Source organism: Lampris incognitus, chromosome 5 (assembly GCF_029633865.1).
Source record: "Lampris incognitus isolate fLamInc1 chromosome 5, fLamInc1.hap2, whole genome shotgun sequence".
In the NCBI taxonomy this organism is placed as follows: Eukaryota; Metazoa; Chordata; class Actinopteri; order Lampriformes; family Lampridae; genus Lampris; species Lampris incognitus.
This window is the reverse complement of record NC_079215.1, coordinates 9,391,569-9,407,403: the sequence shown is the minus strand read 5'-3', so window position 1 is coordinate 9,407,403 and position 15,835 is coordinate 9,391,569. Positions and strand designations below refer to the sequence as shown.

General features: G+C 43.5%; 1 protein-coding gene across 1 annotated transcript; it reads left to right on the top strand.

Moving 5' to 3' along the window:
- Positions 1-7,342: 7,342 nt before the first annotated feature.
- LOC130112425 (lysozyme g-like) lies at positions 7,343-15,399 on the top strand. Its single transcript, XM_056279766.1, has 5 exons — positions 7,343-7,403; positions 12,284-12,361; positions 14,252-14,454; positions 14,548-14,683; positions 15,002-15,399. The coding sequence occupies exons 1-5, from the start codon at positions 7,400-7,402 to the stop codon at positions 15,136-15,138; spliced, it is 558 nt and encodes a 185-aa protein (XP_056135741.1). The 5' UTR covers positions 7,343-7,399; the 3' UTR covers positions 15,139-15,399.
- The last annotated feature ends 436 nt before the right edge of the window (positions 15,400-15,835 follow it).

The window sequence follows — 15,835 nt, the reverse complement described above, 5'->3', positions numbered from 1 at the left end:
TGAGGACACATCTATGAGGTTTTCTTGCAGTCTGTCGGGAATGATGCTGTTAATGTCTGTCACAAATGGATTACGCATCCAGTCCAGTTTGGAAGACTTGTTGACAGTATCAGGGAAGTAGGAGTTGAACACATTATTGAGCTTGGATAAATGTGTGTGTACTATTTTCACAATTGTAGCTCTGTCACATTCACCAGTGGCAATGTATGTGTCCAGCTGCAGGAAACAACTTGTATCCCCATCTTCACATTTGCTCTGCCAGAGGTTGATCTTCTCCATGAATCCACATACTTTGTCATACAAGTTAAGAACATGTGTGTCTTTACCTTGAGGAGAGAGATTCAGCTGGTTGAGTTTGCTGAAAATATCGGAGAGGTATCCCAGCCGAGCTAGCCAGTCAGTGTTGTCAAACATAGCCACAAGGGGGGTGCGTGTGCTCCGACAGAAATCCCTCACTTCATTGCATAGCTTGAACAGCCGCTGCAACGTCTTCCCTCGGGATAACCACCGGACATTGGTGTGAAGCAGTAGCTGTTCATGTTCTGACCCACCGTCTTGACAAAGTGACTGAAACAGTATGATTCAAAGGCCTGGACTGTATGAAGTTGATCACTTTTACGGCATCATTCAAAACATCGTTTAACTCTGGATCATTCAAAACATTGTCTAACTCTAGCAAGAGAATGAGTTAAACATTGTTTAACTCATTCTCTTGCTAGCTAATGCTTCTCGGTGAATCATGCAGTGTCCCCATATAACATTAAGGTTTACCTTTTTGATGTGGGCCATTAAACCATTCACTCTGCCGGTCATTGCTGCTGCGCCATCCGTGCACACGAGCGCAGGATTTCCGATCCAGCTTGTGTTGAGAGAAAAATTGTCAATAACATTAAAAGCATCCTGTACGGTAGTTCTCCGCATGAGTTTCTTGAGGAGTGTGCTCGTTTATCTCCAATGTGTCTTTGTAACGCAAAAATGCAATCAGCTGCGCTTTCCCACTCTCATTACATTGATTCATCTAACTGCAAAGCGAACGTATCCGACTCTTTCAATTTCTCCACCACTTGGTCAATAATGTCGATTCCCATGTCGTCATCCGATGGCACACAGTATTATTTGACAACGGCACTTTCTTCAGGACATCAGCTGCTTTCTTATCGATCATTGTTTCTGCGAGAATGACAGCAGCAGGCAAGATTAGCCTTTCGGCTGTGGTAAATGGCTTTTTTGATTTAGCCACGAGTAGCGACGCAGCATATGATGCCTCCAAAGCCTTGGTTGAGACCGATGTCGCTTTCTTTAGTTTTTCTTGGCTTCTCTTAAATTTAGCCAGCTTTTGATGGAAAAACTCAGCGGGTTTACCCACACAGGAGAGATGCTTAATACTGAGGTGGTGATGTAAATGGGACGGTTTCATGCTATTATTTTAAATGCATGTCGCCACAGAGGAAACACATTGGCTACGGCGGCTCTGTAGTTGTGGCAGTACATCCAAATTACATATTGTTGACCAAACTGACGATGCTTTACCGTCTCAATTTTCTTTTTCTTCTGAATGGGTTCTCCCGATTCAGCAGTATCAGCTGTGCTGTTGTTGCTGGATGAATCCGCTCGACTCAACCATTTATCCATAACGTTAACTGAAACTTTGAAAGAGGCTTGATATTTTGCTAGCTAGCAAGGAAAACAGTGCGCCAGTATGCACTCATGAGTGGAGTGACGACTCACAAAGTCCGGTGGGAAACTGTCGTGCATTACGAAAAAGTATAGCCAGTAATAATATAGCCAGCAAATTATTACTTAATTTTAATTGCTCCAATTTTGGTTACATTATTACAGATTATACATTATTCATTATTTGGTTAGAGTTTTCCTGTACATTTTTTAATTGCTTTTTGTCTCTCATTTTTAAAATCTTTTCACGTACCCCCTGGAGACCACCCACATACCACTAGGGGTACGCATACCCCCGGTTGGGAAACATGGTGCTATACAACTGATTTCCACACAACAATACCTTACAGACTCTCGGATTGCTCTAGGGAAGTTAGTTTATCGAAAAATCCTAAACACTGACATGAACTCACCGAGCACAAGTAGGAATAAGCTGAGGGGGACCAGCCCAGCCTGCGAATCTTCACGGCCCAAACTGCCCTCCTTTGTGCATCCTGTGGAAATCAATGCATCATACGGCCTTGTCCCGGCCGAACGGAACGGCCCCAAGCTGCACAACACACCATTTCTCCTTCAACTGCTACAAACCGGCGAGAAATGGGCCGACAATGCAGGAAAAATCACTGAAACGTCATGATGACAGAGCCAGACGTTGGTAGGCAACATGGCACCCGTCAAGCACGTGACAGGCTCTCAGCCAATCACAGCATGTGTTGCAAAGATCAGCTGATGGCCAGACTTGCTCTATACACAGCGCTGGACAAACTTGTATCCAAGTGCCATCCTGTGGGGCCTGGTGGTATTGCATCCAATGAACAAGAGTGAAGAGAACGCATACCAAAATGGCGTCGAGTCCGTCCCTCTAAGGACCCTTTCACACTTATGTTGTTTAGTCCGGACTTTCCAGAAAAGTCCGAACCAGATTGCCAGGTGTGAAACCTCTTGGACCAGGGTACAGGGATCAAAGACTCGGTCTTTGGTCCAAGCTCAGGAGGTAGTCTCGGTTCAGACCAAGGTTCATGAATGTCTAATGTGAAATCAAAGGTTCGGACTTTCGGATCAATCATAGGAAGTGATAAAACAAACACAAACAGTAACACCTAGCAACAGCGAGCGCGCCTGGCAACAATGAGCCAAAAGTTCAAGTCAAGGTCCGCTGGTATGAAAGCAAAAGTCCTGAACCTAATGACTATAAAATAACAGATGTGAAAGCACCAGAACCAGACTCTGGTTCAGACCTTGGTTTGGACTTTCAAGTGTGAAAGGGACCTCAGAGGTCAAGTTATTTAACCACTGTATAAGAAAGACTTAAAGATAATGGGACAAATGGGAGAATCAAACCAAAGAGACAAACTAAGCCACGCCAGCTTTGAAAGACAAATCCAGAGGGCTCTACAGAAGGGGTATGATGAAGGTGAGGTAGTGGAGGCCATTATCCAAGTCATCATGCCAGGAATAAAATTAAGAAGTTACCTGGAAAGCAGAACTAATTTGACACTCCCTGCTCTCAAACAAATTCTAAGGGCCCATTATATTGAGAAAGATGCCACAGAGCTGTACCATTCACTTACCCGTGCAGTCCAGGACCCACAGGAACCCCCCATCCAGTTTTTGGTGCGGGCCATGGACTTGAGACAGCTGATCCTCTTTGCCTCAGAAAGAGCACAAGCAAGACTGAAATACAGTGCAGAACTAATCCAAAATCAGTTTCTCCAAACGGTTATGACTGGCCTCCATGATAACACTATCCGATCTGATGTTAAACCATACTCACAAGACCCACTGATGCAGGATGAGATTCTGCTGGAGAAAATGAATGCTGCTTACAGTGTGGAAATGGAAAGGAGAAGAAAGTTGTCAGCTACAATAAGAACCAGAACGGTTAAAATAGCAGCAGTAAAGGATGAGAAACATGAAAAGGCTGAACAAGATAGCCACTCTAAAGTAGAGCAGAGTAAAACTAAGCAGAACGGTTCACATTTTTTTCCATCAGTGTCACTATAGTGTGACACTGATGGAAAAAATGGATGAAAGTTGGTTGTTATTCTGCTATAGCAAGCACTCAAGTTGTAAGACACCGTCTCTACTGCCAACATTGCAAAACTAGCATTTCTCTCTGGCGCTTCTGAAGGCACTTTCAGAGGGCCTAGTTGACTCAATGAGTCAGAGATGGGCGGGTTTAATTAGCATATAACTCAGATTTAATAAACTTGCCAAGTGTAAAGTCCAACATTTAAGTTATATATTTATTTCTCAACGTCTGATTTAAGATATAATATGAATACAGTGTTAAATATTTGTGTCTTAAATACAGAAATAGCATTTCATTTAAATATATAATGTTTACAAAATATTTATTTACTTAAACAAATATTTAAATATTACTCCTGATTAAGAGATGTTATATGTTTAGCAGGTTGTTATATATTTATTTAGAATAACTGATTTAACATTTAAGATAAATATTTAATAAAATTGTTTATTCCATCAGATTTATTAAAATTAAATGTAATGGAAATAGTTACATAGTTATCTCTTGTCTAAATAAATGAATATCTTAAAATAAATAAATAGCTCGTTTACTAGATTTAATTTATAAATCAAAGGAAAGAACCGCTAATTTTGAATATTTGGTTTAAATATTAAATCGGTGATCATGAATAAATATATAACAGCTAACTAAATATATAACATATCTAAATATAAGACGCAATTAAATATTTCAACAGAAAATATATATATCTTAATTCTGTTCTGCTAAATAAATATTTGCTGACAAATTATATATTTAAGTTAAATGTGATCTCTGTAACCACGAAGCAAATACTTAGTTTGTTGTTAAATATTTAACTTATATAATAAATCTTTGGTTCAGAAATAAATATTTAACTTAAATTTAAAGTTTTTGAATTAAATATTCAAAATGCCCTGATGTAATCATTACATAGGCTCTAAAAGTGTCTATAAAAAAGCCAAACTGTGTTCAGCTATCACACTAACAAACATGGTATACAGTATGTGAGGAACAGGTTTAGGAGTCCTACAGTATTATAAGGCGCACTATTGCTGGTTTTGCTTTTAGGACGCCAGATCTAAGGGATGCTTCCCACTGTGATCCATTATTTTGATCACCGCTAGACAGTCTGTTCACACAGCCTACAAAAGTTTTTCATGGTTTAAAGCTGAGTATTCATACTATAGTTTGTTTTTTTAAAATTTTTACTTAATGCTCTGCTAGTACCCAAAGTTGGCTCGTATTGTTTATAGACTTGAAATTGGTCTTAAAGCATGAGTACTGCCTGCTCTGGTCCTGAAGCTGGCTAGACGATTTAAGTTTCAAGTATTTTTACTATTATTGCAAAGTGGACTGATTGGCTTATTAATGTAACCGTAGTTACTGTACACATTTTATCTATTATTTTATTTATATATTTATATGTGTGATATTCAAGTTGTTATTTCATGTCCCCTTGCCTACGAGTGAATATTAGTTCCTTCCTGCCATTGTTTAAGGGACAGTGATGAGTGTCACAGAGAGGGGAAGTATCGTGCGGTGAGGGTGGTGAACTCCGGGAGAGTGAAGGGATACTCTGTACTGTCTTGCCATGTTGGTGTAAATCGAAGATATTGAAATAAATCCACGAAGAGAAATTGTAGCCCGCTTATTAGCCACACGCCAGATGAACTGGGGAACGCTACTAATGCAGAAAAGATGGGCTACTTAACTCGTTGCACTTCCTGTTATCAAGGCGAAAACCCCTGCTTTGAAAGAAAAGTAAATCTATGTCAGAATATGATATGCCTGTATTCCCTGGGTTTCTAAATGCAGTTCTCAATCTAAATGGCATGACAGGGGGAGGAACAAATTTCCAAGACCACAGCTGTTGAAGTCACCGGGCTTTTTGTACGTATCACATCATGGACCTGTTGTCTTGACAGTTATATCAATCTTCACGGCTTTATTCTTACCCTGTTTTTTCTTTCGCTTTTTCTTTCTTTCAGGCTGTATTTCATTTCCCTCAGTCTCATTTCAAACAGTATAAATGCCATTATATTGTGAATACCTCAGGATTTTTTTGGAGAAGAAAAAATTTAAAAATCAAACAAATAAATAAAAATCACAAAAAGTTCGTGTTGTCTTAGAGGTCTTTTTTTCAGTTGTCTACATAATCAAATATTGTCATTCTGTTTTCATCTGAGATGGCACCGCTGGACCCAAACGCGATTCCCTGCTGTTGGATGAAAGTTACATGCCCACCAAATAAAGGTTTCATCAGTCCTGCGACGTGATGAACCACAACACACCTGCGTTCTTGTAAGAAAGATGCTGACGTGTCCCTCAGGATTCAAGGACGTTTTCTCATATCAGTGTTGTAAAAATGCTTTCTATTTTAGATTGTTAGGGTATCTTGTATTTTTCATGCTTTCACTTTCTCTAGGCCAGTTATTTTCATGTCTGGTACATTGTCGACATTATACAGAAACTGGTCCATGCTGACATGTCCACCGCTAGACAAAATTAAAACAGCCTGGGAACACGATTTGGGACATGCACTATCTGATGACCAATGGGATTCCATTTTCCCATCAGTACACAAATCCTCACTCTGTGCAAGACACTGCCTACTGCAATTTATGGGGGTTCATAGGGCCCACATGTGTAAGGTTAAATTATCGAGCATCTATCCCGATATCACCCCCACCTGCGACAAATGCTAAAAACAATGATGCTACCATGATGCACATGTAGTACTAGCTGTGGCCTCACTTGGAAAAATTCTGGAAAGATGTCTTTCACATTCTATGCAACATCTTAAAGCGGAACCTAGACCCAGACCCTCTGATAGCTTTGACGTTACTGATGGAGTGGCTCCTCATTTGACATTCGCAGAGTGCTGCATGGTTACCTTTGCTTCACTCTTGGCCAGATGTGCAGTTTTGCTCAGGATGAAGGATGCTGCCCCGCCCACACTTAGTCAGTGGCTTCGAGAAGTAATGTCCCGCCTCAACCTGGAGATGTTGTGCTTCTCAGTCAGTGGTTCCGAGAAGAAATTCTGCAAAACTTGGGAGTCCTTTTTAACATACTTCCATAACACCCAGACGATATAACATGAAATGCATTTTACCTCCGCCCTTGACAGAAAAATAACGGCCGACTTCACGGAAATAGCTGCAGCTTTACTTGTTATTTATTTATTGCTAAATATTGTGCCTTAAAACTACTCTGGACAATCAAAGGGGTGGGGGGGATGGGGGGGGCTGTTTTATTTTACTCTATCACTATTCAATGTCATCATTATTGCTTCCTTTTCTTTCTTTTCCTTTAATGTATAACAATGTGGAACACATCTGCCCAACCCTGATGATAAAAAGATTTGGAATATAGATTGTTAGGGTATCTTGTATCTGTTGTGCTTTCACTTTCTCTAAGCCGGTTGTTTTCATGTCTGCTTTAGGTTGTGAGGGTATCTTGTATTTTTCATGCTTTCACTTTCTCTCAGCCAGTCTTCCAGGAAACCGCCTGCTTTTCTGTAGCACATTACTCATTCAGCTGACGGGTCGGAGGCTGTTTGCTCCCTTCCGTTGTTATAACCAGCCTGACGTGTGATTGGTTGCGGTGTAATTTGGGCGGGGTTAATGTTCTATATTAAACGCTGCTGTAGGAGGCAAGAGGAGAGACGTGACGCAAACGTTGAACATCGGAGAAACGATACAGGGGAGAAACATGGGTAAGTTTGTTTTTTTTCCTACTAATTATCATAAATAGTTTTCATACTTGCAATTTGTTACGGCCAAAATACTTTAATGAACAGTGAGGACTGCAGAAATGGTCTTTGTGAGTTTATTTTGCAGTGTAAGATTTTCAGCTGAAAAAGGCCAGACCCTTTCACTTCCCCACACGCAGAGTACGCACGAGAGCAGCCAGAGTCTGACGCTGGACAGAGTCTCTCCACTTGATGGGGGTGTAACTTTCTTGCAGTGGCTGGCATCTACCCAAGTTGCTCGTCCCTCGACCTTCACCACAGTCTCGGTGGTCAGCAGCACCTGATGTGGACCCATGAATCTCCACTGTTTCCAACGTCTCCTCCGGAAATCCTTGCTCACCACCTGGTTTCAGGTTGTGGAAGCGTGCTCTTAACCTGCATGTGTAGTTGTGAGAGAGTTTTGGACAGAGAGACACAACACCTCAACATTGCATCATCACATTGAGCGGTGGTAGGCATGGGTCTGGGTGTGGCGCCCACACCAGTATTCGGTGGTCTGGCAAACAGGATTTCGTAAGGGCTTAGTCCATGTGTTTGTCTCACTCGGGTGTGCATGTAAACTAACACCAATGGAATCGCTTGCACCCAGTTTAGCCCTATTTCCTCGCGGCGTGTGGTCAGTTTGCGTTTCATGGTGCCGTTCCCTCTCTCAGCTTCGCCAGCACTTTGTGGGTGATCGCACAGTGATGTCTTCTGCCAAAACCCAGATAAGAGGATGCAGCTTGTAGTGCATTGCTGTTGAAGGCCGGTCCGTTGTCAGCGCTTGTTCCCAGGTGTCCAGGTATTCCCCAGCGTGGGATGATTTCCGGAGCTTTAGCAACAGCGGCAGCATCTCCACTATTACTAGACAGTGTCTTTTCCCTTGACATGAATGAAATCCATTATTAGGTGTTCAAAAGGTCAGTCGGGTGTGGGAGGTCCTGCTTGTGGCGTTTTTATTGCCCCTGCAGGATTGTTCGCTGCGCACACAATACTTGTTTCTCACAGAAGTGCTGAGCATATGTTGGAAATACTTTTGTAAACCACACTTGATTTACTGCTGTACAGACGGCACGTGGCAAACACGGCTTGGAGTCCGGCCCCATCCAGACTCCGTCAGAGAATGTACAGCCCACCTTAGACCAGCGTTCGAACCTCCCCACGGCATGCACGGCAGTTGCCGGCGTGGAAGGCCTCCCGTTTAGCGTTAACGCCCTTGTAATAAGCACTAGATGTAAAGGCAGCGTTGCCGCTGTGCCCTTTGCAGCAGGTGTTTTCCTCATTGTAACCGGTTTCAAGCCAATTTTCTGCTGCCTGTCTGTGTGAAAGTGCCCCCACCTTCCTCCCATTTCATTTACATCACTCGCAACCCCTGACCCTGTACGCCTCCACGTTGGCGTACTGTGAACAACCTTTCACCCTGTTCAAAACTTGGGTATCTATTGAACGTAAACACGGCGTTGAGCTTGGAAAGACCTATATCCACGACCATGGCTGTCGCTCTTTCATCGGGCACACAGCAGAGACTTATGAGGGACGATTTCCACACTCTGATCAGGAGCGAGCCATTTTACTGCTCCTTACTTTTTGACGGGAGCACGGATAAATCCACGCCGGAGAAGGAGGTAGCTTGGGCACCGAGGTGATTGACAATGGGATTCCAACAATCAATCTCCTTATGTGGAATTTACTACAACTTCAGTTATAAAACCTTTTCAAGGAACCTCTGGAATCAATCTTGTGATATTTGCTCGTGGTATTTATTTGCGCAGTGGTGTTGTGGGCTTGGAGTTCTCAGTTGCTTTTGGTGCCCGGGCTATTTGCCTCGGTGCCCTGGTGAAATTAGGCGTCATCCAAGGCAAAGTTGCCTCGCCGTAAAAACAACGGATTTGGAAACCCTGCCTTAGACCACAAAGCTTTTTCGGTTAGCAGAGCGCGAGATTGTAGCTCCTTCACAGCCTGAAAAGGAGACGTGTCGGTGTTATTAATGGAAACTACCTGGATAGTGAAAGGCGTCCCCCTTTTTTTTCTTTTTTAACTTATTTTAGCTTTTGGTCTTCACGTGCGTATATCTTATACTGTGTTTGCTGTGTCTGTCTTGCACTGTTTGGTGAAGCCACAGCCCTCATTTCATTTTTAACATGTGCCTGCACATTGTTTTTAATGACAATAAAATTGAATTGAATTGAATTGAATTCAAAGCAGCATGCTTAGCTGCCGTGTCTGCGGCTGCATTACCTAGACACACTGGGTAGGGCGTGTGCTTCACATTTAATCACATCGACAGCTGATGCTAACAAAATGGCGTCCAGCAGTGCAGAAAGCAGTTTGTGATGAGCAATAGGCTTTCCCGAGGCTGTCATATTTTCTGTGTTTCCATAGGGTGCCGAAATCATGTACTACGCCGAATGCGTGTCTGGAATCCGTGTAGATATTAACAGATTGGTCTTTAGCCAATTTACAGGCTTCTGTAAGTGTAATTAGAGAGAGAATGTCATGAGAGGACACGACAGCCAAACTCACGTGCCTTCTGCCGGTGTCTGCACATCTGGAAGCTGAACCATCCACAAACATTTCAATGCCAGGGTGAAGCAGAGGAACATCTCTGAGGTCAGGGCGAGGCGTGCACACTTCAGCGAGTGTGGCTTCACAGTCGTGGTCATGTGGTTCACCATCACCTGCAATTGGGAGGGGAGAAGCAGGATTTAAGGTGTTACAAGGCTTCTCTGTGATGTTTGGCATGTCCAGCAAAGTGGTACGATATCGTAAGCACCGCTGGGCAGAGAGGTGAGGGGTTTTCTGTGTATTAAGTATGTGAGCAACTGAGTGAGGGACCCTAAGCGGGAATTCCCCATAACCCACAAGGTCTCGTGACGCAAACCAGCACTTTCTCAGCAGCGGCTACAGCCCTTCGACACACAGGGGAGGCCTGCTGCCACGGCTTCCAGCTTGGAAGAAAAACAGGCGACAGGTTTTAATCTATCGCCATGTTTTTTGAGTTAACACAAGATGTAGGAAGCCTTCGGATCTACACACTGGACAAATTGTTTTTCTGGATTTGGTAGTCCTAACGGTGGTGACCGCTGCAAGGCTGATTTTCATTCCTCAAATGCAGCTTCTGCTTCCTTTGTCCGTGTCGCCTTGTCACGTGCTGCTAGATGTTTACCATGAATCATCGATGAGAGAGGAGACTCTCTTAGTTAGGGATCCACTGCCTACAGTATGATTTAATACCAAGACAACTCATAACCTGCTTCTTTGTGGTTGGCTTTGGGACAGTTTGCACAGCTGCTATGCACTTGGGTGAGAGGGGTTTGCCCTCAGCTGTGATCACATGACCCAGATAAGTTACTTGCTGTTGAACCCACTGTAATTTTGACAGGCTAGCCTTATGACCATTATCAGCTAAATGTTGTAATAATAATAATAATAAATCAAACTTATATAGCGCTTTTCTAACACTCAAAGTCCCTTTACAATAAGCGGCGGTGAAACAACAGACATACAGGGGCGGCTTCGGTACCTCTGGTGTGCGTGTATGGCAGCATTAAACTGCCTGTAGATCCTGGACAAAACGCCATTCGGTGGGCCGGCCTTTGTCATGGATCTTTTTCACTGGGAATATAGGTGTTCTAACAGGAGAGGTTTCGCACAGTATTATCACTCCTGTCGCCAGGAGGGAATCAAACCCTGGTTTTACTCTCTTTGGCTTCCCTTTTTTAGGGGATATTGCTTTTGACATGGCCTATAATCAGATTTGGGTGTTAGGACTAAGGGAGGAGCTCTTTTCATTCGGCCTACATCATACGTATGACTTGCCCACAAGGTGGGAGGCATGCCTTTAAGCTCTTCTGAGTCTACTGTGAGTGACGTCATCACAGACAGGGATGTTTGTCTCACTGTTAGTTGAGCCGCTTCTGAGTTGGTTGGGGATGTCCGCGGTGGCGGTCTCCGCCAGGGACAGGCACCTTCTCAACCCCCTGGCTTTGTGGGGAGGAATTTCTATTTGATGGCAGCTACCGGCTGCAGTCGTCTCCTCGGCGGGGGCCATTCACTCGGGACGTCCCGTCCTCGTCGCCAATTTGTTGCGGCCAGAATACTTTAAGGAACAGAGAGGACTGCAGAAATGGTCTTTGTGAGTTTATTTTGCAATGTAAGTTTTTCAGCTGAAAAAGGACAGACCCTATCACGTCCACACACAGAGAGTATGCACAAGAGCAGCCAGACTCTGACCCCGGACAGAGTCTGACCCCGCACAGAGTCTGACCCCAGACAGAGCCCTGGATACTCTTATCAGCGGTCCATCCCTTCCTTGGGTAAAGGAATGTTTGTTCACTTCTTATGGTACAGCTGTGAATCTTCTCTCGCTCGGCCCTTATCTTGGAGACAGGAAACAAAGCGCTGTACCTGACTCGCCACAGTATCGAGGCTACACACTAATCCTTCGAAGGACATCAACATTTCTATGCTTGTATTTGAGAGAAAACAGCGAGGCACTAAGTTGCATATGACACCTTAAGAGGACACGAGAGACATTATGAAGAGTGAACACTAGGAAAGCAGCAGACGGCTGACCGTACAAGAAATCTCTGGTTTACGTAAGACACATTCAGAGAACATGGGGCGCATGTGAGATGAGGAAATACCAAGAAACGGTTATAACACAAATTTGCAATTTATTTGTATGCTATTATTTATGATGCTATTATTGCTAATGCTGTTAGAGGAATCTAATAAAGGGAAGGATGAAACAGACTGCTAACTTAATTCTAACGAGGTTGAACGAGAACTTAACTGTGTTTGGGTGTTTTGTGTATAGCCGAGATCTTAGTAGCCAGTGTGTCAATGACCATGTGCTGTTTCAGAGTACGGAAACGTAAGCAACGTTGACACAACTGGTGCATCGTCGGTGACGGCAACGGCTGACGGAAGAAGTTCCCGTGGTAAGTGACGTCATAAACCCGAGTATCGGTCATTTAAAGTATAACCATGGGTTTGTTTGTTTTTGGGTTTTTTTTACAACCTTGGGCGTGTTTGATTTTCTTTTTCCCTATATTGTGCACATCAGTCATGCTATTTTACTCACTAGCTTCCTTTGGGAGATTGGCTGGACTCAGCTTTACAGCAGCCCGTTTCACCAGGTCCGGTTCAGCCCGATTAGCCAAACCACATATTTGGAGGTGACCGGTGAGTCACACTGCTGAGCGAGCTGTACTACTTTCTGTTCAGCTTGCAGGAAGGACCAGCATATACTTCACCATAGTTCCCAGATAAACTACCCAGCAGCCAGGGCAACGGGGAGGTGGCAGGTCATGGGGAACCACGTACTCAGTCTAACTGAGGCGCCAGGGTGGTGGTGATGGCGTCATTGTCGTGGTGGTGACAGGTGTGAGGCTGGTGTTCTGTGGCACCGTAAGACGCCGCTGTAAAGCTGAGTCTGGTCTGATCTGGTCTTGGGTCCAAGATATCCAGAATGAAGCCGACGAGTAAAATAATATCATAACCAGTAAGCTGGATGGGAGAAAAACTATGAAAATAAGAGCCAGGGTTAAAATCAATAAATAAAAAAACAACGTGCACCACCCTTTAACAAGAAGACAAAGAAGAGGCAAAGCCAAAACCCTTTCTAGCAAAATATGTGACTGTCGTAGCTCTTCCTTCTCTGTCGTTGAAGGTTCAAATGTACAGTTAGAGATTTCAGCATCTTTGTTTTTAAATGTTGACAACTAAGCCGTACTTCCTTGTGTCATGCTGAAATAAAAATGTCTTTCTCGAGGCATCCGGGTAGCGTAGCGGTCTATTCCGTTGCCTACCAACATGGGGATCGCCGGTTCGAATCCACGTGCTACCTCAGGCTTGATCGGGCATTCCTGCAGACACAACTGGCCGTGTCTGCGGGTGAGAAGCCGAATGTGGGTATGTGTCCTGGTCGCTGCACTAGCGCCTCCTCTAGTCGGTCAGGGCGGAGCCGGAGCTGGGGTGAATAGAGTGATCCTCCCACGCGCTACGTCCCCCTGGCGAAACTCCTCACTGTCAGGTGAAAAGAAGCGGCTGGCGACTCCACATGTATCAGAGGAGGCATGTGGTAGGTCGTCTGCAGCCCTCCCTGGATCGGCAGAAGTGGCGGAGCAGCGACCGGGCCAGTTCGGAAGAGTGGGGTAATTGGCCGGATACAACTGGGGAGAAAAGCCCAAAATAAAAAATTAAAAAAGAAAATTTCTTTCTCATTGTATAGGATACTCCACACACACATTCACAGAGCATTTCTAAATCATTCACTTTCAGAACGCCTGCCCTGAAAAGAGGGTTTTTGTACTGCTCGGGTCATCTTGCATCAAAATTTAAATCAATTATTTTAATCAAAGCAATGTAATAACCCCCTTATCAACCGCATAAAATGACCCCATATAAACAAAATAAACAATAACAGAAAAAAAATGTTGCTCCATTCTGTCAGTATATCAACTTTGATAAAAGAAAGTTGCCCGGCGTCACATCACTGGTGGTGTTATCCTGAAGACCTCTGGAGACGATCTTGCTAGTTGGCCTCAATCCATTTCAAGAAGGCAGTTTCTTTTTTAACAGTTGACTGTGTGTCACCCTAGAGTTTCATTACGACCAGATATATGTTCAAGTGTGGTCAGAAAATGCTCTGGAATTCTTTTCAGACTGAACAGCTACCTTTGTCTGTCTGGCTTTTTTCTTTTTCTGTTGCAAAAGGAATCTCGACCTGGATGCAGACACCGTTTACCATTCATTTGCAACCAGCAACAGTAAACCGGCCATTCCACAGAGCAAGAACCAAACTGACCTATTTTTCCTCTCCAATGTAGGAGTTGCAGCATCTCATGAAATGGCTGCGAGTGATCTGCCTCACATAAACAACTACAAAGATAAGATTGTGAGTGCTGCTAGAAGGAATGGAGTGGAGCCCTCTGTGGTGGCTGGCATCATCTCCAGAGAAACCCGTGGAGGTCGAGGGGCAGGACTGCATAACGGCTGGGGGGACAATGGAAATGCCTTTGGACTCATGCAGGTAGGCACCAGAGTGTGTGGGGGTCCCAAGTCTACAAATTAAATGATGCCGGGTATCAATCTTGACAATATTCATTTATTCTGTGGTCCTTAGGTTGACAAGCGCTGGCACAACCCCACTGGTGGATGGGACAGTGAGGAACATATCAACCAAGGCATTAAGGTTTTTAAAGACTCCTACAACGAAGTTGGGAGAGGTTCTGACTGGAACAAAGATCAGAGACTTAAAGGTGCTAATTTCAGTTATCCAGTCTTTTCTGGTTCCTCGTAAAAAGCAGTTATATTTTCTGTGGTAATCGATTGAGCATTTTCTAATTCTTCTGAGCTCCATAAAACCATGAAGGATTTGTGCGATGCAATTTTCACCTGTTTAAGCAAATTTGGATAATCCTATAAAGAGTGGTTTTAGAACAATGACTGAAATGGAAAAATAAAACAAGAACAAAAGCAGTTTTTGGTACTGGTTAATGGTCAATATGGAGTAGATTTTATGAAGTATTGAGAATTGTTCTTAGTAAAATGTCTTATTATTATTCTCCTGGCTTCAGGTGCCTTGGCGGCCTACAACGCGGGGGCTGGGCGCGTTTCCTCGTATAACGACGTGGACGCTCAAACCACCGGAGGAGATTACGCCAATGATGTCGTAGCCAGGGCCCAGTACTTCAAACAGAATGGGTACAACTAAAAGGACCCAGAAATTCTCCATGATTACCACATTCATGAGCGTGCCTACTAGAAGTGAAAAAACCTTGTTTAATTTACACTGATTACTAACGATGTTCTACACATTCGGACCTACTAAGACTTTATTTCTATCTAGACTAGGTTAGGTGTAGGTTGTGCAACATTTGAATGAATGCAATGAGTAAGTGTCAACTTCAGAATATTTGATATGTTTTCTTGATGGTAAAGCAAAATAAAACATTGTTCAAAAGCATGGATGGACTCCAGCATATGTGCTGCTTTTTACTTGGCTATCAAATCTGAATGTGACAAGAGCTTTTTTCAAAGAGTGTAGATCATTGTGGTGTAAACTGGCAAACTTTGGTGTTTAATCTCACTAGATTGGAACGGATTAAGATAGGGTAGGCAATTGGTTCTTATAATTTTGGTAATCGGTGACAATTTCTTTACATCACGACAGATATCAGCAAATGAAATGATCCGAGACAAAAATATTGCGCCATACTCTGAGACATTGAAGCTAGTCCAACAGAAGAAAAAATGTTCCTCTGCTGCAACACAACTAGAACCTATTTGTGGTGAAATGTGCAACGAAGCACCTAATAGTCTACAGAACCAAACATCTGATGTTATCAAAGTGTGACCACACCTCATCCAAAGCGTAGCACTTCAAAACCGTCAACTAATAGTAAAAGGTG

What these genes read in the sequence shown, in the direction of transcription:
- LOC130112425 (XM_056279766.1), top strand. An exon ending in ATGCCTTTGGACTCATGCAG is followed by an intron (nt 14,455 to 14,547) that starts GTAGGCACCAGA and finishes TGTGGTCCTTAG; the next exon opens with GTTGACAAGCGCTGGCACAA. An exon ending in CAAAGATCAGAGACTTAAAG is followed by an intron (nt 14,684 to 15,001) that starts GTGCTAATTTCA and finishes TCCTGGCTTCAG; the next exon opens with GTGCCTTGGCGGCCTACAAC.